Source organism: Embiotoca jacksoni, unplaced genomic scaffold, assembly GCF_022577435.1.
Source record: "Embiotoca jacksoni isolate LCO1_2020_lvr unplaced genomic scaffold, fEmbJac1.0.p SCAF_50, whole genome shotgun sequence".
NCBI classification, from domain to species: domain Eukaryota; kingdom Metazoa; phylum Chordata; class Actinopteri; family Embiotocidae; genus Embiotoca; species Embiotoca jacksoni.
In genome coordinates this window covers 692,147-717,745 of record NW_027185404.1, presented here as the reverse complement: position 1 = coordinate 717,745, position 25,599 = coordinate 692,147, and the positions used below count along the sequence as shown (strand labels likewise).

Genomic DNA, 25,599 nt, shown 5'->3' with positions numbered 1-25,599 from the left:
GTGAGGCTACTGCGGTTTATAAGCTCTCTGTGAATGTAATGTAGTCACTGAGGAGGAGGAGGGTTTTCTCAGCAGCACGGGTCTGCCTGCATGAAGGGACTACACCTCCCATGATGCCCCGCTGCGGAGCGCCTTCAGAGCTGCGTGGGAGTAGTTCTTTAAAACTAAACAGCTATAAACACCAACAGGTGTTCATCACTAATGAGAGGCACTATTTTAGACTTTCTTTATGTTGATTGAACTTTTATTGAATGCTATATTTTATATTTTAACTATTTGTGTTTAATTTATGCATTTTGTGTTTTTATGCATTTTATTTCTGTTATTTCTGTGAAACGCTGCCTGTAATTTTCTTGCTGTGAAACACTTTGAGCTGCATTTCTTGTGTGAAAGGTGCTGAACAAATAAAGTTCATTATTATTATTTTCTGTTTTATTTTCTTTGTATTTGTATTTATATTTTATTAACTTCTGCCTGCTGTGTTTTAAATGTATGTAAAGCACATTTGTAACTTTATAGATATAGATATTTCGATAAATATGTTATTATTATTATTATTATTATTATTATTATTATTATTATTATTATTATTATTATTATCATCAGGGAGGAAATTACAGCTGTGACCTAACAGGTTCGGCTGAACACAGACAAAAGTGTCTAGTCACCTCTTTTATTGGTTTTATATTTTATTACTTTTTTTTTATTGGTATTTTATTTTTAGCACACAGGATTGTTTTTTTTTCTTCTCTTTCCGAGCCATAAATCACATATGATAATGACTTCAGTTACTGTGTGACTAGTTCATTGCTAATGTGAGTAGTGTTGTGTTAGCTGTGTGTTTGTCATGTTTGTGTATCCTGAACATTATTATTATTATTATCATTATCATTATTACCAGTGAAGAGGTGTGTGGAATAAATACAGAACTAGATATTACATTATATTTATAATTATGAATTATTCTGCTGAGAGGATCCACACTGGGAGGCTGCTGTCTGTCAATCAGAGCCTGAGGTGGGCGGGGCCTGAAGATAACCCAGGTGAATGTTTAATTGTGCAGGTTGTTCCACCCCTCAGTACTCTGTCTTCTGTTGAAAGTCCGATCTCATTTCATTTTAACATTAAGTAAATATTACTCAGTTTTCCTTTTTTACGATTATTAAACTTCTGATCTGCTATTCATTTACTTCCTTCCCTTTTATCTCTCTGTGCTGAAGTTTGATGCCTTTCCATCTCTGTCTCGGTCAACCGAGAGCCTGAACAAAAGGTCAATTTAAACAGAGGACATTTGAAGATGTACAAATCATGTTATCTTTCACTCTGTTTAATGATGCTCGAATTTACATTGGAATGGAAATGTTCTCTGTTCATCTGTTATAAATGTAGTTCTGTGGCTTCTCTCCTTAAAATGAGTGTTCAGCTGAATAATTCAGTGATTTCCAAGCTTTAATAATGCAATGAGACAAAAATAAAAGAGGCTCAGACTAACAGCTGAAGGCTGAAAAGAACATCACTACCTGGAAATGATGTCACCAAGGCTGCACCCTCACAACCACAACATTTGTTCTCCTTTAGAAGAGTGGCCTTGTGGGTAACCAGGGTGACCCAGGTCCTCACTGTCGGACGTGGGGGACTCTCACATGTGATTAGTAACATCAGCAGCATGTAGCTGCATGCTGCCGGCTCTGATCAAGTTTCTGTAATCAGGTTGTAAAGAGTTCAGATAAGAACCAGTTTAAGTATCTTACTGGAAGAGAAGATCCAGATGCAGATTTTCTTCATCGTTTCCTCATCTGTCTTTTTTTTTTTTTTTAAATCTCTTCATTATATCACATGAAGCTGTAGAGCTCCTCCTTTGTGGTACATGTTTCATATGGATCCTCATTATTCCAAACTCTTCTCTTCATTGCAGCCATGTTACTGCTCGTTTTGTATTTTTAGAGTCGTTTAAATCTTGGTCACCTCTGATGTCTGAGTTTCAGCTGCACAGACCACTGCACCAATTTCAGTGTTGTGAACCATCATGTTTTCATGGAGAACAGGATTTATGTCACTTTACTTCCCAGACAGACGAGTGACCCCACATGTGTCGACACTAACATGACATCTGGATCTTTGAAAAGCTCAGACTGTGTCAGGGTTATTCTGTTGTCTGAAAAGATCCAATTCAGTTTTCAGTGTTGCAGCACTTTATTAAGGTTGTGAAAAATGTTCTCAGCTGTTAATGACATTTTTAATGGAGATCATACTGGATTTTACTTCTACCTTTTGTCTCTTTTCTTCCAGACACACTAACACTAGGACTGTCAGCCATGTTATGATCTGAGATGAGAGTCAAGGACACATTCTTCATCCTCCTGCTCTGATGAGGAGGAGGATCATTATTTTAGCTTCCTTCTGGCCTAAATGAGTCTTCTTTAAAGAAGGAGGTCTGAGAGCCGTCCGACTCCTTAAACCTGCAGCTCAGGTCAGATCATCAGTCTGATGATCATCGCAATCCTTTTTCTCCACAGACACACATCATCTTTCACTGTTAACATACAAAACATTTTCAATCAACTCAGCTTTAGCACTCTGAACAACATCAATCATATTTCTTTTACACCCCAACAACTTTTTCTCATTTATGTTATGTGACTAAAGTTTTATTATCGGCCAACGTACATGTTGATAACGTCACATCTGTAGGCAAATATTAGCTGATAGAATCCGCTGACTAATAAATCAGTGGGACTCTAGCTCTTCTTATCTTTTCTGTTCCAACAGAACATTTACCGGATTAATAAGACTAACATCTGACACAAAATAATCGACTGTCATTATTTGTCATATGTACTGCCTTTCAAAATAAGAGTTCCCTTCTTGCCTCCTTCCCAGCAGGTGGACTCTGCCTCTGTGTCGGGTTCTGTCAGAGTCCAGACCTCAACCCAAGGACACTTTGGCATCTGACAGATGTGAGTTACGAACACACCACAGCACTTCAGGGTCGATCAACCAGCACTGCACACATACAACCACAGTATGTAATGCATAAAGAAAATGAGTTGATCCAAAATTGTCTGAACCAACTGCAACATTTTGAATTTCATACCTGAGTAACTAGAAGTGCTGTTGGAGAGCGCAAAGCTCCACAAAACTTCCATCTCTCCTCTTTAGCTATCTGCATTTATTTCCAAAACTAGGATTTCCAAACACTTCTGAGCTGCAGCGTCACACCTGGTTCTCCACTATCAAACCTCTGAGTGCTGTGGTCAGTTTGAACAGGTTCTCCCAGGTACCAGTAAACCCAAGGATTTTAGCTAAGGACTTTGTTCTGATTATATTTACCTTCTTTAAAAAACGGGACTTTAACTTGTAACAGAGCATCTTTACAGCGTAATATTCATACTTTTACTCGGGTCTCACTTTAAACAATTTCCAGGTTTCCTGCGATGATCTAAAAACTTTTTTAATGTAAACTTCTCTCTGATAAAGACTCCGTGCCAAAGAAAACACTGATCCTCCTCCATGAAAGTCACCGTGACTCTCAGATGGAGATGCAGCTGCTTGTGTAATGGCCCACGTGTGGTTTCCTGCTGTGTCCCACTTAACTGTTGTTCAGTCCACATGAAACAGTGTGTTTGTCAGACCTGCGGGGGGGCAGAGGCTCCACGTTCAGGACGACAGGCAGGGTGACACGGAAGGATGCCGGAGTATCGTCTCCACATCATCATTACTTTAACAGAGTTTCTACATGAGAAGGACGTCAGTCTTGAAACTTCAGCTCTGAAGGAGTCCTCAAAGAGCTCAGTGTGAGTTTCAGTAACGTCTCCTGACAGACTCCTCATGCAGAATGAACACTGCTCCTGCTGTTTGAGTCCACTGGGACAAACACATCCCGACAGCTGAACACTGGTAGATCACGACTGGAGGAGGAGGAGGAGCTCAGAACAGGAACTTAAATTGATTTTCTCCACTCAGTGTTAAAAATAAACCAACACAGCTCCACTGAGAAACATGAAGTCAGTGACCACTCAGATGTCTTCCTGGTGCTGCAGAGGAATCATATTTTAAACTGCTGTCTATGGATGAGTGTGACTTGTAAATATCATCATCCCTGTGTCTGCAGGTCCTGGTGTGAGTGGCAGCGCTCAACTCTCTGCTCAGCTGGAGGCAGCTGCAGCTGCACCGCTCACAGGAATCTGTTTTCCTGTTCCCCACAGACCGGCCAGCTCTCTGTCCTACATACAGACCTTCGTCTCTGATGATGTGTTTATTTGGGATTTTGTCACAACTTGGGTGGGTGAGAGGCCTGGAAACTAAATATGTGGAGCATCTCTGGAGGGGGACACTGTGGAGCAAGCCAGGCTGACGGAGGGGGGCCGAGGAGGGAAGAGGGGGGCCAAGGGGACCCGGTCTGTCAACAGACAGGGAATTTTATGAGGCCAGAATCTGAAGGAAGTCCTGACTGTGTCCTGTCTCCATAAACCAGAAGGAGGGACAGCTGAGGACAGTCTATCACCACAGTAATGATGAACACTTTGTCAGAGTACCGGCGCCATCACAGTGAGACTCTTTTCGGAAGAAGTGTTTTATTAAGTCAGGGACAGATTAACCTGTCTGGTCCGTTACTTCTTTTATTTTACTAAACTGGTAAATTGAAGAGTCATGCTTTCCTACCGGATGCACCAGTGGACAGTTTGTGTCACTCAGATGATCTGCTGGATTCAGAGACGTCGACAACAGACACTGCTGGTGAACTATGACGGCTACTAATCATTTATCTGTAGCAGCTTGAGAGAAACTGAAGTTTGTGTGTTTGAGGGGCAGCGATCTTCCCGGGATGCCGTACGGTCGGGACACCCATGTTTGGAACATAAAGAAGCTGCTGCTGCCGGACATTTCACTACTGCTGTGTTCCAGATGTTGTACTTGTGTTCCAGATGTTGTTCTTGTGTACTAACTCTCTCTACTCTGAGTGCATCAGTGTGTTCACACTGTCAGTACAGAAACATCAGAACACTACAAGTACCAGGATGAAGCACTCAGAACGCTCCAAAAGAAGAAGTGTGAAACTCTGGACACTTTCCACCCTAAACGGTCGCCATCTTGGCTCCATAGAGGAAGGGGGTGGGGATTTTCTAATTAAAAGCGTGTGAGGAAGCTGCAGCGGTTCCTGAAGACAAAGTGTTTCTTTTCCACTGCTGCTGCTGGACAGAAGAATCAGTGTGTTTATTGAGTGTTAAACAGAGGACACAAAAACACGTTGATTTCTGGGTAAAATAATTAAAGCTGCAGATATTTTGGAGGGTGATGTGTTCACATGAGGAGGTTTCCTTATGTGTAGGAGCACTAATCTATCAGTGCACTGAGGGAAGGATGTCATCTGGAACACAGCATACGTCTCCACGTCCTGCTTGTTTCTGTCAGATCAGACCTGCTCAGTGAGGCGGACACAAGACGCTCAGCTAACCGTTCAGTAATGTTCCTCCACATTCATCTAGGACACAGACGGCTTCCTTTAAGAAATGTGCCGGCCTCTAGTTGGAGGTTACATAATCTCCACAGGTGGCTTCTCTGGTTGATTGCAGCCTTTCCTGGAACTCTGTAAGACTCACATTCACTCTGACGGAGACATAACTGTCCCCCATGTGCTCAAAGATAAAGAACTATTTACAAATGTACACATGGAGGAGGAGCAAGATGTCACAGAGGATTAGACACTCAGAACAGCAGGTGAAGACTGTCCAGTCAACCTGGCACACGGAGAACAAGCTGCAACTCTGCTCTGTCCTCTCCACCATTCAATCCAGATTAATTAATGGGGCACTTTTCACCTCTTAAATAACTTGTCGATTCAAAAACTGAATAAAACAATCTGCAGCCTTTTTTCCTCTCTGTTTCGTCATCATCTTCGTCACTGAATCCCATTCCTCTCCGATGCTTCTGCTCATGTCAGATTTATGAATTCAGATGTAGTTGGTAGAGTCTGTTGGATGTGTGAGGCCGCTGCTGCTGAGGTTGTCCTCTCTGCCGGAAGGTTTTTTCTAACACTCAACATTATCTCAAGGTCAGAGGTCATCAGTCAGACGTTTGTCCTCCTCAACTGTTGAGGTCACAACCCAGACCCTGAGTCACTTTCTCGGTAATCTGACACTCTGACATGACAAAACTGTTATTGCCAAATTAGCATCTGATGGTATTATGCAGTCCCACTGAATTCCATTCAACTTTATTATTATTACCATTATACTGGTACTCAGGTATCATGCATAAGAAAAGCTTATATCGATGGTCAGCCCAAACCTCCGTCTCCCCAGGAACATGTGCCAGCTCCTCCTGGAGAATCCCGAGATGTCACAGGCCAGATGGGATATATATTCCCTCTAGCGTGTTCTGGGTCTGCCCCGAGGTCTCCTCCCAGCTGGACCTGACAGGAAAACCTCCAGCGGGAGGCGCCCAGGAGGATCCTGATCAGCTGTTCAACCACCTCAGTTGACTCCTTTCGATGTGAAAGAGCAGCGGCTCCCTGCATGGTGGTGTTATTACTAAGGTGGTCCTCAGTCTGTAGCCTGCAGGTGTTTCCGGTGACTTCATGACATGCTACAGTTTGGTTCCTCTCTGCTGCCTGTTGTGAATGTACGGCCTCTTTGAATGCGTTCCAGTGTGTTACCTTCAAAGCAGTCCAGAAGCATTTATTCAGTCACCCTGTTTGGTGGCGGTCTGCATGCAGCAGCAGGAACAGATAGATGTAGTCCGTCTGTCCAAGGTGGAGGTGTGGGACTGTTTTACATATGTTGCTGTAAACATCTAATCCTCCTCCTGGGACAGTCCACATGTTAATGATTACTTTTTAAAGGCTGATTCTGTCACGTTTAGCTGAAAGCACTGAACCCTAATGTGAAACATGGGACATGGCAGCTGAGGTGAACGGCTGAATGTTTGATGTGGTTGGAGGTCTGAGAACGAGGAGACACCGAGGTAAGACCGACTGAAGATCAACATCTGGCTGGAGGTCTGAGAACGAGGAGACACCGAAGTAAGACTGACTGAAGATCAACATCTGGCTGGAGGACACTGAGGTAAGACCGACTGAAGATCAACATCTGGCTGGAATACTGAAGACAGGAAGAGTTTCAGGGGTCAGAATAACTCGGTAGGATACCTGACTATCTGAGTCACTGCAGGTCTGCAGGTATTTAACTCGAGGAAGGAGATGAGCTGATTGAGTCCAGGTGTGTGACAGGTGATCAACGACAGGTGGATGATCTGGAGAGGGAGGAGCCTCAGCACAGAGCAGACAGACAGACACAGGAGAGACAAGAAAAAAGATGAAGGGACACTAAAGGGATCAGGGAGACCAGAAACTGTCAAACACTAGTGATGTAGACTATTTTAACATGTAGCCACATCTCAGTATTCACATACTTCACTTTGTTCTTGAAGGATCAAACATTAGCAGGAACAGAAGAGGCAGCTGTCTGGTTTAACTTTCAGCCCGACTTACAACATTTCTTTAAACCTTCATTCTCCGAGCTCCATCAGGAAACTGTGGTTTCAGTCAGTCCTGAAGATGTTGAGCTACTGTGTCTGCATGCACTGCCATGTTGGAAAGATAAAAAAGGCCTTTCAAAACTCTACGACCAATGTTTAGCATCCACAACCAGTAGAGGCCTCTCAGTGCTGCGGACACAACTCAATGTCCTGTTCTTAGAGATACCTTCCTGCAGTAGTTCATCCTCCCTACATTTTAGTGTTCATCAGATCTACAGCCTGTTGTCAAACACCACCAGGTGACGACCGACTGACAGCTCTCCTCCTGCACATCCACTGATCGGTGTAAATCATACATTCATTATGTTCAGGGGTCATATTATAGCCTGGTAGATATCATACTAACAAAGACCATACTGCAACAGAATGATGAATAAAGCTTTATTGTTACATGAATGAGAAGACAGGATGTTGGCTGGGTGTCTTCAGGCTCTACTGTAACCTCACAGGCTCCTGAGAAGAGAACACACATAACTTAGGATTCACCGAAGGAATACAGGCAGACTATCTGTGTCCTGACATCTAAAACTGGTTCATAATTATCACATGTAAAAAGAAAATACGTCATACACACCACAGTGTGTAATTCTCCACAGTATTTATCGCTCTACATGTTTAAGGATTCAATGAGTCTTGATGAATTGAATTAGCATTAATTTCTGTCCACAAACCATCAAACATTTTCTCCAGAGATTCTGTCTGTGTTGTGGTGAGGCATAACAGGACGTGGCCCCAATAATAAAATTAATATTTCTAAGTTTTATTACAGAACACCAGCCAACCTCCAGCAGATTTACCGGCTTAATGATTTTTAACATACATACATACAAACATATACGAGGGCGGATTAAAAACGGTACACAACACGGAGCAGGAGGAAGCAATAATCTTTGAAAATATTCCCGGTTTCAGGTGATCAACATCAGCACCCGCTACCCAACCAGTTTTAAATGCAGTCCAGTAGCAGCGAGCTAACGTTAGTGCATGTTGGTGTAACGTTGCCATCAGCAAAAGCACCTGCAGCTACAATTTGGTTTAACTCCAGCCCAGAACTTTCTGCAACTACAATTTACAGAATGTGACAATTTGCAAATCATGTAAACCCATATTTAATTCAAAATAGACCAAATACAACATCAAATGTTGAAACGGAAAAATGTTATTGTTTTATGAAAAATAATTGAATTTGAACTCAAAAAAGTTGGGACAGGGTCATGTTTACCACAGTGCTGCACCCCCTCTTCTTTTAAAAACACTCTGTAAACATTTGGGAACTGAGGAGACCAGTTTCTGGAGTTTTGAAAGTGAAATGTTCCATTCTTGCCTGATATAGGATTTCAGTTGCTCAACTGTTCAGGGTCTCCTTTGTTGTATTTTTCATGTCATGATGCTCCAAATGTTTTCAATGATTGACAGGTCTGGACTGCAGGAGGCCAGTTTATCAGCGGACTCTTCTACTACGGAGCCATGCTATTGGAATACGTGCAGAATGTGGTTGGACGTTGTTCTGATGAAATAAACAAGACCTTTCCTGAAAGAGACGTTGTCTGGATGGCAGCATATGTTGCTCCAGAACCTGAATATATCATTCAGCATTAATGCTTCCTTCCAGATGTTCAAGCTACCCATGCCATGTGCACTAATGCATTCCTGTACCATCACAGATGCTGGCTTTTTAACTGAGCACTGATAACAAACTGGATGGTCCCTTTCCTCTTTAACCTGGAGGATGCAGCCTCCATGATTTCTAAAAAGAATCTCAGATTGCGATCCATCAGACCACAAGACAGTTTTCCACTTCACCTCAGTCCATCTTCAATGATCTCAGTCCAGAGAAGGTGGCGGTGTTTCTGGATCATGTTTCTATCTGGTTTCTTCTTTGGAGAGTTTTAACCTGCATTTGTGGACGCAGCGATGAACTGTGTTCACAGACGATGGTTTTCACAAGTGTTCCTGAGCCCATGCAGTGATTTCCACTCCAGAATAGTGTTTTTAATGCAGTGCTGCCTGAGGGCCCGAAGATCACCACCATCCAATCTTGGTTTTCAGCCTTGTCCCTTGTGTTCAGAGATTTCTCCAGATTCTCTGAATCTTTTAATGATATTATGAACCGTAGGTGATGAAATCCACTAATTCTTTGTAGTTTTACGTTGAGCAACATTATTCTCAGATTGTTGCACTATTTTCCCACACAGTCTTTCACAGAGTGGTGAACCTCTCCCCATTTTCACTGCTGAGACTCTGCCTCTCTGAAATCTTTACACAACTTTTCCAGTCTTTTGTTGATCCTGTCCCAACTTTTTTGAGATGTGTTGCTGCTATCAAATTAAAAAAATGCATATATTTTTCATAAAACAACTAAATTGCTCTGTGGACCGTAGTCCACTTACAGAGAGCTTTGAAAGAAAAAGGGATACCTCTGATTATAAAGCAAAGCTATTCCAACTCATCACAACTTACCAGAAGTCACGTCGGGCAAAAATCATGAACATACCTTCACCCGAAAGGCTTGGCCGTGACGTCACCACACACCTTTAAGACCCGCCATCCCAACCGCAAAGCTCTGGGTTGCCAGGTTTGCACCATGTCACCTATTTTCCCGCTCTACCACCTAAGGCAAACTCATCTTTTCTAGCGGCTCCGGGATGCCGGCTCCCCTCACCTATTCCTTTCAACTTCGACAGTCTTCTGTCCCAATTTCTAGCTCAGGTTCATCAGTCTCCACTTCTGCTGTTCCTCCTCATGGGGTTGCTAGATCCTCTTCCCTCTGTCCCCCTTTCCCATCCACCTACAGCACCCATCACTGACACCGGGTTGTCAGCTTGCAATTCTTCTGTCCCCCTATCTCAGGCACCTCCCATGTTCATCCCCGGCACTGCGAGGGCTGTTCCTGACTCTTCTGTTCTACCTACCACGCTGTTTTCTGGCACCAGACTGCCAGTTACCACTTCTTCCTTCCCCACTTTCCAACCATCTCCTGCTCCCTTCTCTGGCACCAGTTGCAAGCACCCCTCTTTTCCATCCCTCCAACTGAGCAGTCCCACGCCCACGCCCAATCACTCTCCTTCCCTTTCCCCCACTCCAGCAATTACACCCAGCCAGCACCGGAAATCCAATTTTTCAGCCTGCCATTCTTGCTTCACTCCAACCTCCTCATCAGTGGGACTGGGTGGCCATCCTCACATCCTGCTAACATTACCTCTTTCCACCAGTCACCTTTAGCTGCAGTTCCCAGCACTGGGTCGCTGGGCCCACAAACCACTGCAAGATTGATCACACCTCTGGCCTCTTTCCCACCCGCCGAACCCACTCTCCAACCAAACATCCTGCACTTCTCCTTGGCATCAGCGATTCCTCCTCCCAACATACCGCTCAAAAACCTTCTCCAGTCTCCGCGAACCTTCGCCAACAGATCATTTCTGGTAAATACATCGACTTGGCAGAACTTATTCTCCCTCCCCTTAATCAACACGCCATACCAAGAGTGATCGACAGCCACGAGGGCCTCATCGTTAAAAAAGGAACAGGTTTCTACCAATACCACTTCGCTTCCGAAACTGAAGCCCGTCTCCTCCAGTTCAATGAGGCCACCTACTGGGGAACCCTCGACCAGGAACTCTATTGCCATATTTTTGCTGCCCGTCCAGCTCTTCCCTGTAATTTATGCGGCGCTCCTTCCCATCCTGACACCACTTGCACCATCCCCATCCAAACCAATCTAAAACCCCAAAGCCAACCTTCGGCCACCACTCACCCGCCAACCAACGCCCCTCCAAAATACGTAATTCATAAATTTGCAGCATCTAGCGTCAGCATACCCCTGCCTCAAGGATCAGATAGGAAAGGCCGACCAATAATGCTCCAAGGAGGCAAAACCATTTGCAATAATTTGAACGATTCCGGATGCAACATGTCCCAGTGCAGGTACCTCCACACCTGCCCTTCCTGCGGTAGTGGCCATTCCCGCCCAGCTTGCCCCCATGATCCTACAAAACCATGAGTAGCCATGTCTGCATCAACCCCCATAAACGTTCATGCTTTAAAACAAGCTCTCAAAAATCCTCCAGATCCACTTTTTGTCAGTTTCCTCCTTACGGGTCTCTTAGAAGGCTTCCACCCGGGGCCCATCTCATTTCCATCAGTCTCCTTCCAGTGTAAAAACCTCCAGTCTGCCCTGAGGGACTCCTACACAGTCAACTCCCTGCTAGCCACAGAGGTAAAGGAGGGATTCATGATCAGCCCATTTTCCCAACCACCATTCCCAAATTTCTGAATCAGCCTGGTAGGCATAGCAACTAGGAAATATTCAGGAAAAAAAATGCATAATTATTGACCTCTCAGCCCCCCATGGCGACCAAATCCCAAGCATAAATAGCTTAATCCCCAGTGAAAAGTTCTCCCTAATATTTTAGATGTTTTAGGTGTTTTATGGTGGAATATTTTCCACCATAAAACACGGCATTTCCCTCATCAAACTTGCTGGCAGAGGCGGCTAGCTTTTTAAAGCCGTCATAACAAGCACCTTAAAATTCATTCACATTCAGAGACTTCTGGTGCCTCTTTGGTGTCCGCTGGAAGAACGTCTACTACTTCACTGTGAAATTCACTTTCGGCTGCAAGAGCAGCCCTAAATTATTTGACTAACTATCAGAAGCCTTGTGTTCATCGACAACCACAAAATACCTCATCTGGTCCACCTTCTCGATGACTTCCTGGTCCTTCATCACCTCCAGCCCATGGTCTCTTGATGACGAAATCAGTCTTCGTTCAGCTTGGTGTCCCTCTCTCTGAAGAGAAAACAGAGGGTCCATCAAACTCCTCGGAGTTTCTTGGGATTACCCTCAACACTATCCAGTTCCAAGCTTCCTTGCCCGAGGAGAAACTCCACCGCCTCATTCTTCTCCTGCAAAACTTTCTTCTTACTCCCTCTTACACCAAACAGCAACCGCTCTCCCTCTTGGGTCACCTGAACTTCGCCCTGCGCATCATTCCTCAGGGCCGCTCCTTTCTTTCGCACTTGCTCTCCCGTGCATCATCCACACCTTCACTTCTGGATCCAGTCTTCCTCGATACCCCTTCCAGAGCAGAGATGCAGCTGTGGCTGCACCTCCTTTCCAACTGGAACGGTATCAACTTCTTTTACGATGACCACCTTTCCAACCCAGAAGACATTCAGCTTTATACCGACGTTGCTCCTTCCACCGGCTTTGGGGGCCACTGTGGTCGAAGATGGTTTTCAACTAAATGGCCCATTGAATTCCGTAAGTTACTCCACGGCTCCCTCCAATCATCTTCAGCCATCCACGAAATCTATCCAGTCGTCATTGCCGCTCTCCTGTGGGGGCACGAATGGCCAAAAAGGTCTATTGTCATTCATTCAGACAATATTGTCATAGTCGACATCATTAACAAAGGCAGAGCAAACTCACCCTTTCATATGCCGTCTCACGTGGCTGTCAGTCACTCATCAATTCATTCTCCGAGCTAAACATGTTCCCGGTCATCATAACGCTATCGCTCACTCTGTGTCCCGCTTCTCTCTCTCCAGACTTTCAGAACTTCGGCCCCAGGTGCAGAGAAGGATCCAACCCCGGTACCGCCATTTTTGGATATTCCTCATCTAAAACCAACCATTGCAGAACTCATTACTTTATCTCAACAAGCCATCATCGTCAGCTTAGCCCCTAGCACTCTTTCTACTTACTGGACAGCCTGTAATTCTTTCGGCTCCTTCCATACCATGTTTAACCTTCATTTCTTGTGCCCATTCGACCCTACACATCAAGATACCCACCATTAAGGTTTACCTCAGCGGAATCAATTTCTTCGCAAAAATACTCACAGGTTCCCCCAGCTCTTCTTTAACGCTTTCCCAGTTGTCACTGCTTATTAAACGCCTCCAGCGTCAAGTACCTCCACCAACCCCTTGCCGTCTTACGCTAACCTATGATCTTATTTCCTGCTGCATTGCCACCCTCCACTCTAATCACTTTTCTGCCCACCTAGCGTGCACACTGGAGTCCATGTTTCTACTCGTGTTCTTCGACTTCTTGCGATGCTCAGAATTCACATCTTCTTCGGCCAAGTTCGACCTTAGCCACCACCCTTGTGTCGCTGACCTTTATCCTATCTCCGGGAATTGCTTGGCTTATTCACTCAAACGGAGTAAAACAAATCAAGTGAGCAACCCGGTCCCTATATTCTATTTTAAAATAAATTCACATCTGAGCCCTTACGGAGCTCTAGCATACTATCTGCAGATCAGAAAAACCCAGCAAACTTCTCCCCTCGAACCGTTGTTCATCACCGAAACAGGCCACGTTGCCAACCGATCTTGGTTCCTTTCCCACTTCCGGAAAGTCCTGATCATCTCCGGAATGAATCCTGACTCCTTCTCTGACCACTCCTTCCGCATCGGAGCAGCCACTACTGTGTCAAGCAGAGGAGTCCCAGACCACCTAATCAATGTCATGGTCCTCCCAAGTCTACCAGCTTTACACTCGCCACAGCCTCAAAGACCTGCGCAAGGGCCAGGCATCCCTTCTTTCTTAGAAGGGCTTTTTTGGGGATCTGCGAGGCCCAGGAGCCACAGAGGATCCTCAACTAAGTGTTCCCCAAACCGCTAAGTCTCACCTCGGCTCTGTCTCCCTCAACCATTCATCATCGCTCCAAATAATCAATAAATAATTCTCAGTGTTTGAGGTCGTGGTCCTTGGTCGTGAATTGATAATATCATAATCATCTTCATGAGGTCGTCACCTGGAATAGTTTGCAGGTACCGGCTCGTGTGGAGAAAATTATTCAAATCCTGTACTTAAGTCAATGTACTAATACAACAATGTAAAAATACCCCATAACAAGTAAAAGTCCTGAATGAAAAATCTGACTTAAATGTGTGTCGTGGTTTGTGTGTTAAATTCTTTGGAATATATTTGTTAAAAAAACAAAAACAAAACACAGTTTCAATCAGAAACTTTGGAAGTTTCTTAAAGGTGTACGTACTTTGTATGGATTAAATCCCATTTCATTGTACATTAGGGGGCGATAGTGAGTCACTGTAGCATCCAGCAGTCTGCCCTCAGCACTGAGACCCATCAGATTCTGCTTGAAGGTGTTGGTCAGGTTGGTTCGGTTTAGTCATGAGGTATGAGGGTAAGAATATCTGGGGAGGTCACAGAATCTGATGGGGGATGGGTTTCAGCATAACACCAGCTCTCAGAGTTTCTGTTGTCCTTCTATTCCTTCAACTCTCAGCAGTAATGACATCATCAACTTCTGTACGAATAAAATTGTAATTTTTAAGGGACAAATAACCATATCCTTCCTACGGCTGTCACGGATGTATCACCAAGTACATATTTTTATTTAGACTACTCACAGGTACCAGTATTTGAGATTTATTCAGAATTCAAGGTAATAATTAATCAGCACAGCTATCACAACATCCTACAGTGACATATCATCACATCTGCTTGTCCTCGTTCGTTCTTTAACAGTGACCCAAACACACCTTCAGAGTTAGTGAGGGCTGAGTGATGGAACAGCGTCACATGACCTGACCTCCACAGTCTAGGACCTGAACCCAGCTGCGATGGATCGGGAGGAGTCGGAGCCAAAAAGTACAGAGCATGTGGGGGAGTCCTTCGTAATTCTGTGTTATCTAATAGTTTTGATTTCTTCACTTTTGTTCTACATTTAGAAAATAGTAAAAATAAAGTAAAATCCTTGAATGAGTTGGTCTGTCCAAGCTTTGGTTGGTGTGTAAAACAGTGAAACATATCTCAACCATAAAAACATAAAAGCAGGATTGTTAAGCCGACAAGAAAATAGTTTATACTATCGTTCCTTAAGGTGAAGTGTATTCAGTTAAAGCTGCTTCCATCATCTCCATTTGTACAGCCAACTCCTGTGAGACCACAGACCAATCAATGCTGCATGCGGTCAGTGATAAACAGTAGTCGTATACTCACAGACCCCGCAGCTGTAATTAAGGTTAGCCAACAGACAGAGCAGCTGGCTCAGCTAAACGGGTAAAGATCCAGTGAACAGTACTGACATGAGGCTTTTCCTGTAATGAGAAGTGGACCTGGATTGTGCTGCATTATCAGGCATCGGAGCGGTGGTTGGCCCTCTCTTTGGCTTTCCTTCTGGCTCGCTCCAGCTCAGCCATCACGGGGAGGGGACCCTCGTACATGTTGGTCTCGATTGCCCGCAGTTTCTCCTGGTAGTCCTTTGGCAGTCCGTTCTGCTCTGCTCCCATCACAATCACCTGCAGCCGACAATCACAACACAGTGACATAATCCTGATTCTCAGCAGTCACACATACCTCAATCTCTTGCTGACAACAGCATGGAGCTTCAAGACATTAACAGTGAGCTGCGAGATGTTAGAAACTTTAAGGTCCATTTGTGCTTTGTAGCAAAATAACACGGAAAGTTAGAAACAACCTGAGTCCTTGAAGCCAGATATTCATTGTATAGCGGTGAAAACAGTCTAGATTCATGTTCAGAGCTACTGCTAAAATCTTATTGTCAACCAGGACAGTTGTTGCCTGAACAGCACATTAGCACCGGCTGCATGTGTAACGTGTATGTGGTGGCGGGGTGTGGTCAGCTCAGCTGCAGGGGGTAGAGAGTGGGAGGAGTGATTCAGGGAACGGTGCTGGGCAGGTGTAATGAGCACAGCTGAGCCGAATACGGACTGATGAGCACAGCTGAGCTGGATGTGAACTGATGAGCTCTCCCCTAATAAAGGGGAGAAGGAGGAAGAGGAGGAAGTGGTTGCATGAGTACATTGGTGTATGGGCCAGGCAAATAAAAGCATTTTACACCTGAACCTATGACTGAGCGTGTCATCTGTGTCCAGGTGAGACCCCGATAGCACCAACCTTGCTACAGTGTACAACCCCGTTTCTGAGAAAGTCGGGACGCTGTGTACAATATAAATAAAAACAAAATGCGATGATTTGCAAATCTCAAACCCATATTTGATTGCAAATAAACCAAAGACAACATGTCAAATGTTAAAACTGAGAAATTGTATTGTTTTTGAAAATATATGTTCATTTTGAATATGATGGCAGCAACATGTCTTAAAGTTGGGACAGGATCAACAAAAGACTGGAAAAGTTGTGTAATGCTAAAAAAAAAAAAATCACCTGGTGGAACATCCTCACAATCAATTAGGTTACCTGGCAACAGATCAGCATGATTGAGTATAAAAAGAGTATTTCAGAGAGGCAGAGTCTCTCAGCAGTGAAGATGGGGAGAGGTTCACCACTCTCTGAAAGACTGTGTGGGAAAATAGTGCAACAATCTAAGAATAATGTTCCTCAACGTAAAACTACAAAGAATTAGTGGATTTCATCATCTGCGGTTCATAATATCATTAAAAGATTCATTAAAAACAGACACAATTCTGTCGTGGAAATCATTGCATGGGCTCAGTAACACTCATGAAAACCATCGTCTGTGAACACAGTTCATCGCTGTGTCCACAAATGCAGGTTAAAACTCTCCAAAGAAGAAACCAGATAGAAACATGATCCAGAAACACCGCCGCCTTCTCTGGACCGAGATCATTGAAGATGGACTGAGGTGAAGTGGAAAACTGTCCTGAGGTCTGACGGATCACAATCTGAGATTCTTTTGGAAATCATGGATGCTGCATCCTCCAGGTTAAAGAGGAGAGGGACCATCTCGCTTGTTATCAGCGCTCAGTTCAAAAGCCAGCATCTGTGATGGTACAGGGATGCATTAGTGCACATGGCATGGGTAGCTTGTACATCTGGAAGGAAGCATTAATGCTGAATGATATATTCAGGTTTTGGAGCAACATATGCTGCCATCCAGACAACGTCTCTTTCAGGGAAGGTCTTGTTTATTTCAGCAGAACAACGTCCAACCACATTCTGCATGTATTCCAACAGCATGGCTCAGTAGTAGAAGAGTCCGCTGATAAACTGGCCTCCTGCAGTCCAGACCTGTCAATCATTGAAAACCTCTGGCGCATCATGACATGAAAAATACAACAAAGGAGACCCTGAACTGTTGAGCAGCTGAAATCCTCTATCAGGCAAGAATGGGACCACATTTCACTTTCAAAACTCCAGAAACTGGTCTCCTCAGTTCCCAAATGTTTACAGAGTGTTGTTAAAAGAAGTGATGCAACACAGTGGTAAACATGACCCTGTCACAACTTTAGTGAGACGTGTTGCTGCCATCAAATTTAAAATGAGAATATATTTTTCATAAAACAATAAAATGTTTCCATCTGAACATTTGATATGTTGTCTTTGATCTATTTTCAATTAAATATGGGTACACATAATTTTGAAATTATTCATTTCTGTTTTTATTAACATTTTACAGCATCCCAACTTTTTGGGAAACAGGGTTGTACATTACATCCCCATTCGTCCACACACATTAGGGTTCCTCGACCGGGGATGCTGTTCTTTACTGAACGCTGTGTTGCTCCGTAGGAGCTCCAGCGTGTCGGGATCCACAGATCAGAGTAAATCAGAGAACATCCTGCAGCTCACACAGAGAAGAACCAGCAGAACAGATGAAACAATATAGTGTACGAGACACACTATGGAGGACAAAGGTGAGATTACAAAGGCATACTGTCAGGCATGTTCGGAGCTCTCACATGTGCAAAAGAACAATCTGGCACTGAGGCTGTCAGGCCTGTGAACTGGAGCATGGACGGTGTGGTCCTGCCTGTTTGGACCTGGTGATCACACGGTCATGTGATCACTTGGTCAGGTGACAAGGGCTGTGAGCCGGCTCATCTCTTTTCCAGATGCTTCAGGGAGAGACGTGGACAGGAATGAATAGATAACGACACCACCTGACCTGTTTCATGATCTTATTCTATTTCATTCTGAATCAAAACAACAACATTAAAGTGACATTGCTCCCGCTGAGTGATGCTTTCAGTTTCACCCCTGTGTATGTACACACTGAACAGCTGCATGCTGGTAGGAATGAAGATAACCAACACGACTGTGGTCCACCTGTGAACACTGCTTCCAGCCAAACAGTACTTTTCAATCTGCGGCAGGTATCTGACACGGCTGCTTGTTACTAGTTATTACATATAAACACAACATGAGCTTACAGACCGAGCACATGAAAATTAAACACATTCCCAACCATTTGTCCTGTAAACCTTTCAACAAACCAGTGTCTGTCACTGTCTACATGTTCAGGAGGAGGCAGAGAGCACCAAGCTGACACACCAGTGATGCAGAAACATACATCTCTGGTTTGAGGATTTTTTTGACAACGAAATTGCTAAATAAAATCAACTTTCTCCATTAAAACGTTTGGAAAACAGGACTTTCTCCAAGTTGAAGAATTTTTTTTTTAATATTTTGAGTTTCCTTGAAGGAATCCCTCCTCCAGCTTCACATTAAAGTGCTCACATGCAGGTAAATCAGTCTCACCTGGAGGTACTGAGGTGACGGAGGGGCGTACACACAGCTGTTCATGATGTAGGTGCGACAGTTGAGCTCCTGGCCTTTTGTCTTCACTGACAGCTCCACAGGACTGTACGCTCCCAACGTCACGTTCTCCTGACTGAGGGAGTGCACACATTAACACACACATATTAACACACACATTTAACACACACATAGGAAATGTCAGCTTCACAGGGAACATTCACAGAAATCCATGAAGTGATGAAGAAAGCGTCACCTGTCCAGAGACTCCAGGTCGGACATGTTCATCCTCCACACCACGCCCCACACCTCGTCCCCGGGGCTGTGCTCGATGGTGGCCACACCGCCGTGCCACCGGTCACTGGCCAGGCCTTTATGGTTCCCAAACACCAGCTTATATTCCTGACAACAGAACAAGAACATTTAAAATCAGCGTGGACAGTTCGTATGGAGCAGAACATCAGACGGTACCTTGAGTTGGCCCACACAGTGAACGGTCGCTGAGGGGTTCTTCAGCTGCAGCCGCTCCTTCAGCAGATTACTGCCGTATGCAAAGTACAGGAAGGTGTGGTTATTCTCCATGTTGTCATCAGCGTCTGTCGGGAGGAAGAGGAGGTGAGGAGGATGAGGAGCTGTCGAAGGGATGCAGAGGTGAAGCTGAGCGGAGCCACAGCTGGGTGTGAGGAGGAGCAGAGGAGCGAAGAGAGCACGAACTGCACCGTCATTCATGAAGTACCGGCCTTCCAGCATACACACACCATTCTCATGCTAATCCCCCCCACACACACTATATATATATATACACATACACACACACACACACACACACACACACACACACACACACACACACATACACACACACACACACACTAGACACACACACGCACACATCATAGTACACACACAAACACACACACATCATAATACACACACACTATACACACACACACACACACACACACACACACACACACACACATCATAATATATACACACACACACTATTCACATACACATCATAATACACACACACACACACACACACACACGCACGCACGCACACACACGCACACACACACACAATACACACAATACACAGCTGATCAAAACACACACATCATAATACACACACACACACACACACAATACACAGCTGATCAAAACACACACACACACACACACACACACACACACACATCATAATATACACATACACACACACACACACACACACATCATAATACAGACACACACTATACACATACACACACATCATAATACACATACACTGTACACACACACACATCATAATACACACACACACACACACATCATAATACACACACATACACACATACTATACACATACACACAGATCATAATACACACACACACACACACACACACACACACACACACACACACACAATACACAGCTGATCAAAACAAACACACACAGTATTCTTATGCTAATCTCCCCCGCACACACTACACACACACACACACACACACAATACACACAATACACAGCTGATCAAAACAAACACACACTGTATTCTTATGCTAATCTCCCCCGCACACACTACACACACACACACACACACACACACACACACACACACACACACACACACACACACACACACAGCTGATCAAAACAAACACACACTGTATTCTCATGCTAATCTCCCCCGCACACACTACACAAACACACACACACACACACACACACACACACACACACACACACACACACACACATCATAATATACACACACACACACACATCATAATACACACACACTATACACACACACACACACACACATATCATAGTACACACACACACACACACACACACACACACACACACACACACACACACACACACACACACACACACACACACACACACATCATAATACAGACCCACACACACACACACACACACACACACACACACACACACACATCATAATACAGACACACACTATACACATACACACACATCATAATACACATACACTGTACACACACACACATCATAATACACACACATACTATACACATACACACAGATCATAATACACACACTACACACACACACACACACACACACACACACACACACACACACACACACACATACACACAATACACAGCTGATCAAAACAAACACACACAGTATTCTCATGCTAATCTCCCCCACACACACTACACAAACACAAACACACACACACACACACACACACACACACAATACACAGCTGATCAAAACAAACACACACTGTATTCTCATGCAAATCTCCCCCGCACACACTACACAAACACACACACACACACACACACACACACACACACACACACACACACACACACACACACTATACACACATCATAACACACAGCATTCTCCAGTGACACCGATTCCTCGTCAGACACTCAGATACACACATCATAACAAACACACACCATTCTCCAGTGACACCGATTCCTCGTCAGACACACAGATACACACATCATAACAAACACACACAGAGAAACACACACAATACACACAACATTACAGACACTCTGGGATCAAAAGTCACCCACCATAAGTCAGTGTGTAGAGAGAGTGAGGTCAGTTCACATAGTGGAACAAATGACTGTCAGTCTGTGACTGAAAATGGACACTTTCATACAAAGATGGAGGTGTGTCACATTGTACCTAGATGTGTAACATTGTATCTAGGTGTATCACATTGTACCTAGGTGTGTCACATTGAATCTAGGTGTGTCACGTTGTATCTAGATGTGTCACATTGTATGGAGGTGTGTCACATTGTACCTAGGTGTGTCACATTGTATCGAGGTGTGTCACATTATACCTAGATGTGTCACATTGTACCAAGGTGTGTCACATTGTATCTCGGTGTGTTACATTGTACATAGATGTGTCACATTGTATCTAGGTGTGCAACATTGTACCTACATGTGTCACATTGTATCTAGGTGTGTCACATTGTACCTAGATGTGTAACATTGTATCTAGGTGTGTCCCATTGTATCTAGATGTGTCACATTTATCTAGGTGTGTAACATTGTACCTAGATGTGTAACACTGTATCTAGGTGTGTCGCATTATGCCTAGATGTGTCACATTGTACCTAGGTGTGTCACATTGTATCTAGGTGTGTCACATTGTACCTAGAAGTGTAACATTGTATGTAGGTGTGTAACATTGTACCTAGATGTGTCACATTGTACCTAGGTATGTCACATTGTACCTAGGTGTGTCACATTGTACCTAGATGTGTCACATTGTACCTAGGTGTGTCACATTGTATCTAGGTGTGTCACATTGTACCTAGATGTGTCACATTGTACCTAGGTATGTCACATTGTACCTAGATGTGTCACATTGTACCTAGGTGTGTCACATTGTATCTAGGTGTGTCACATTGTACCTAGATGTGTCACATTGTACCTAGGTATGTCACATTGTACCTAGATGTGTCACATTGTATCTCGGTGTGTAACATTGTACCTAGATGTGTCACATTGTACCTAGGTATGTCACATTGTACCTAGGTGTGTCACATTGTACCGAAGTGTGTCACATTGTACCTAGATGTGTCACATTGTACCCAGATGTGTCACATTGTATCTAGGTGTGTCACATTGTATCTAGGTGTGTAACATTGTACCTAGATGTGTCACATTGTATCTAGATGTGTAACATTGTACATAGATTTGTAACATTGGATCTAGGTGTGTCACATTGTACCTAGGTGTGTCACATTGTACCTGGATGTGTCACATTGTGCCTAGATGTGTCACATTGTATCTAGGTGTGTAACATTGTACCTAGATGTGTCACATTGTATCTCGGTGTGTAACATTGTACCTAGATGTGTCACATTGTATCTAGGTGTGTAACATTGTACCTAGATGTGTCACATTGTATCTAGGTGTGTCACATTGTACCTAGATGTGTAACATTGTATCTAGGTGTGTCCCATTGTATCTAGATGTGTCACATTGTATGGAGGTGTGTCACATTGTACCTAGATGTGTCACATTTATCTAGGTGTGTGACATTGTACCTAGATGTGTAACATTGTATCTAGGTGTGTCGCATTATGCCCAGATGTGTCACATTGTACCTAGGTGTGTCACATTGTATCTAGGTGTGTCACATTGTACCTAGAAGTGTAACATTGTATGTAGGTGTGTAACATTGTACCTAGATGTGTCACATTTATCTAGGTGTGTCACATTGTATCTAGGTGTGTCACATTGTACCTAGGTGTATCACATTGTACCTAGGCGTGTCACATTGTATCTAGGTGTGTCACATTGTACCTAGGTGTGTCACATTGTATCTAGGTGTATCACATTGTACCTAGATGTGTCACATTGTACGGAGGTGTGTCACATTGTATCTAGGTGTGTCCCATTGTACCTAGATGTGTCACATTGTATCTAGGTGTGTCACATTGTATCTAGGTGTGTAACATTGTACCTAGATGTGTCACATTGTATCTAGGTGTAACATTGTATCTAGATGTGTCACATTATATCTAGAGGTGTATTCTATATTACAGACACAGACTGTTTATAAAGCTACGTCACTTTTCTCAAGTTTTTTTTTTTATAACTTTGAGCATCATGTTGGTTCTAAGTTCAGACAAAATTTCAGACCAAAAAAGAAAGTCTTAAGGTAGAAAATCATAGCAGTAAGTTGTTAAGAACAGGATAAGAAGAGGATAATGGGTCCATTTCACTTCAACAATGTGTAGAGGAAACAATGTGAAGCATTTTCCAGCCCTGACTCCTGTTCCAAGGTTAAAAAACATCACTGCATTTAAAGATGTTGTTCATATTTTCTCTGATGTTTACAACACGCAGAGGATAAATACAGATTAAAAAATTAAAGTGTAACCATGACACATGAAAACATTTTATAGACAGCGGTGAGCTTCCTGCTGAGATCAGACTGCAGTGATTGAATGATGCTTTGTGTTGCAGTAAGGGGTGAGTGCAGGTCAAAACACCTGCAGTCAGTGTTTTCTGTGTCAATCTGTTTATAGGGCAGCTTTCAGGAGACTACCACAGACACACACATTAGCTGACATGTCTATGCGCGATGCTCCCAGTGTGCGTTGCACTTTACACTGTACCACTTCATGCATGAAACAAACCCGGAGCTCTCAGACGACCTCTAAGGAGCTTTATCTTTCTGAGTCTCAGAGTCAGTGAGTTTTAACTGCTCCCACATAAACTACTCATGTTTCAGTGTTTCTCTCTGAGCTTCATAGTTCAGCTACAGTTATGGAATACATTAAAATTATCTTGACGAAAATATGACGTTTTTTTTTATTATAACAGGCTTCTATTATCTTACCTAATGCGTTGCTTTAATGATAGTCTGTTGTGGTTGAATTGTTTTCAGTGTTGATTCAGTATGAAGAGTCAAAGTCCCCTTGTATAACAGATTAATAATAAACTGTTTATCCTGTTCAGGGTCACCGGCTGGTTCAACATAACATACGGAGACATGAAGACACTTTGTGGTCAGACAGGAAGGAACAGAGCTGTTTCCACTGACGTCACATTCAAACATCACCATCAGTTCGTATCATCCGACACGCAGAGGCTTTAAAACTGCATCATAGATTATAGTCAAACCGTCTGTGAATACACACTCACCTCTTTAATGCTGAGTCAGTTCTAAACAGGACGACCCGGTTCTGTTTCCACACATCAGTCTGATTCTGCTGCTTCTCAACAAGAAAATAATCATCTTAAAAAATGTTCTGAACAACACAAAACACGTTTCATCAGTTCATCCACCCATGAATGTAACATTAGTGTGAAACAGTAAATACAGCAGGAACAATCTGTCGACCTGGTTATTAAGACCAAATTATTGGCTGTTAAATTGGATATTTTATGGTCTTCAGTTTAAGACCATAAAATATCCAGCTTGTTTCATGTTCCACGTCCTGTTTCATGAAGAGTCTGCAGCCCTGCTGTTCTCAGAGCTGTTCTTGTTCTTTCCCCCGAACCTGTTACAGTTCTGGTGAAGCTAGTTGTTCTTGTTCTGTTAATGTTCTGACTCAGAACCGACACCTGGACCTGCCAGTGTATGTAGGTCATTGTATCCCAACTCTACTCCACCTGTCAGGATGTCCCTCCTGTCTTCGTGTCTCCGTGTCTCCGGTCCGTCTTCTCTCGTTGTGTCTGTTTAGTGGAAGCAGACTGAAGTCATGTTGACGTTTGGATCGAGACCTGTTAACAGAATGACAACATGTGTCAGTAGGTCATTCATTAAAAAAGAAGTTACCGTTCTGCTTGTTTTACCGACTAACCCTGTAAGGATGTCCTTCCACCTGTCAGGATGTCTCCTCCACCCATCAGGATGTCTCCAGTGTCTCCAATAAAGAAGTTACCGTCCTGCTTGTTTTATCGACTTGTGATGTGTGGTCGTCTCACCTCATCTTCCTCACTTCCTGTACCAGTTGTTGTGTTTCATCTCAGCCACCAGATGGCAGCACGTACACACTGATGTACTGCGTTGTTCACAGAGCTGTGTCCCTCTGTGTTCCTGCATTATACAGTAATG

The 25,599-nt window shown here is 43.7% G+C and overlaps 1 protein-coding gene and 1 pseudogene across 5 annotated transcripts; one reads left to right on the top strand and one right to left on the bottom strand.

Annotated features, from left to right (window-relative positions):
* Positions 1 to 7,931: 7,931 nt before the first annotated feature.
* On the bottom strand, positions 7,932 to 25,457 carry ggctb (gamma-glutamylcyclotransferase b). 5 transcript variants are annotated; one of them, XM_069172007.1, is made up of 7 exons: positions 25,346 to 25,457; positions 25,155 to 25,265; positions 24,684 to 24,754; positions 19,458 to 19,582; positions 19,243 to 19,388; positions 18,990 to 19,122; positions 14,779 to 15,805 (listed from the first exon to the last, which is right to left on the bottom strand). In XM_069172007.1, the coding sequence occupies exons 4-7, from the start codon at positions 19,566 to 19,568 to the stop codon at positions 15,641 to 15,643; spliced, it is 555 nt and encodes a 184-aa protein (XP_069028108.1). In that variant the 5' UTR covers positions 19,569 to 19,582; positions 24,684 to 24,754; positions 25,155 to 25,265; positions 25,346 to 25,457; the 3' UTR covers positions 14,779 to 15,640. The 5 variants fall into 5 exon arrangements, with proteins under 5 accessions (XP_069028107.1, XP_069028106.1, XP_069028108.1 ...); XM_069172008.1 differs by having other exon boundaries at positions 24,684 to 24,751; XM_069172006.1 differs by lacking the exons at positions 24,684 to 24,754; positions 25,155 to 25,265; positions 25,346 to 25,457 and adding an exon at positions 7,932 to 7,989 and having other exon boundaries at positions 15,623 to 15,805; positions 19,458 to 19,726.
* LOC138211844 (uncharacterized) lies at positions 11,447 to 14,088 on the top strand (annotated as a pseudogene).
* Positions 25,458 to 25,599: the final 142 nt, after the last annotated feature.

Coding starts and splice junctions, on each gene's coding strand:
- ggctb (XM_069172006.1), bottom strand. CDS start 19,715: ATGAATGACGGTGCAGTTCGTGCTCTCTTCGCTCCTCTGCTCCTCCTC. Junction 19,389..19,457: donor ACTGTGTGGGCCAACTCAAG/GTACCGTCTGAT, acceptor TTCTGTTGTCAG/GAATATAAGCTGGTGTTTGG. Junction 15,806..18,989: donor CGTCACCTCAGTACCTCCAG/GTGAGACTGATT, acceptor TGTCGGCTGCAG/GTGATTGTGATGGGAGCAGA.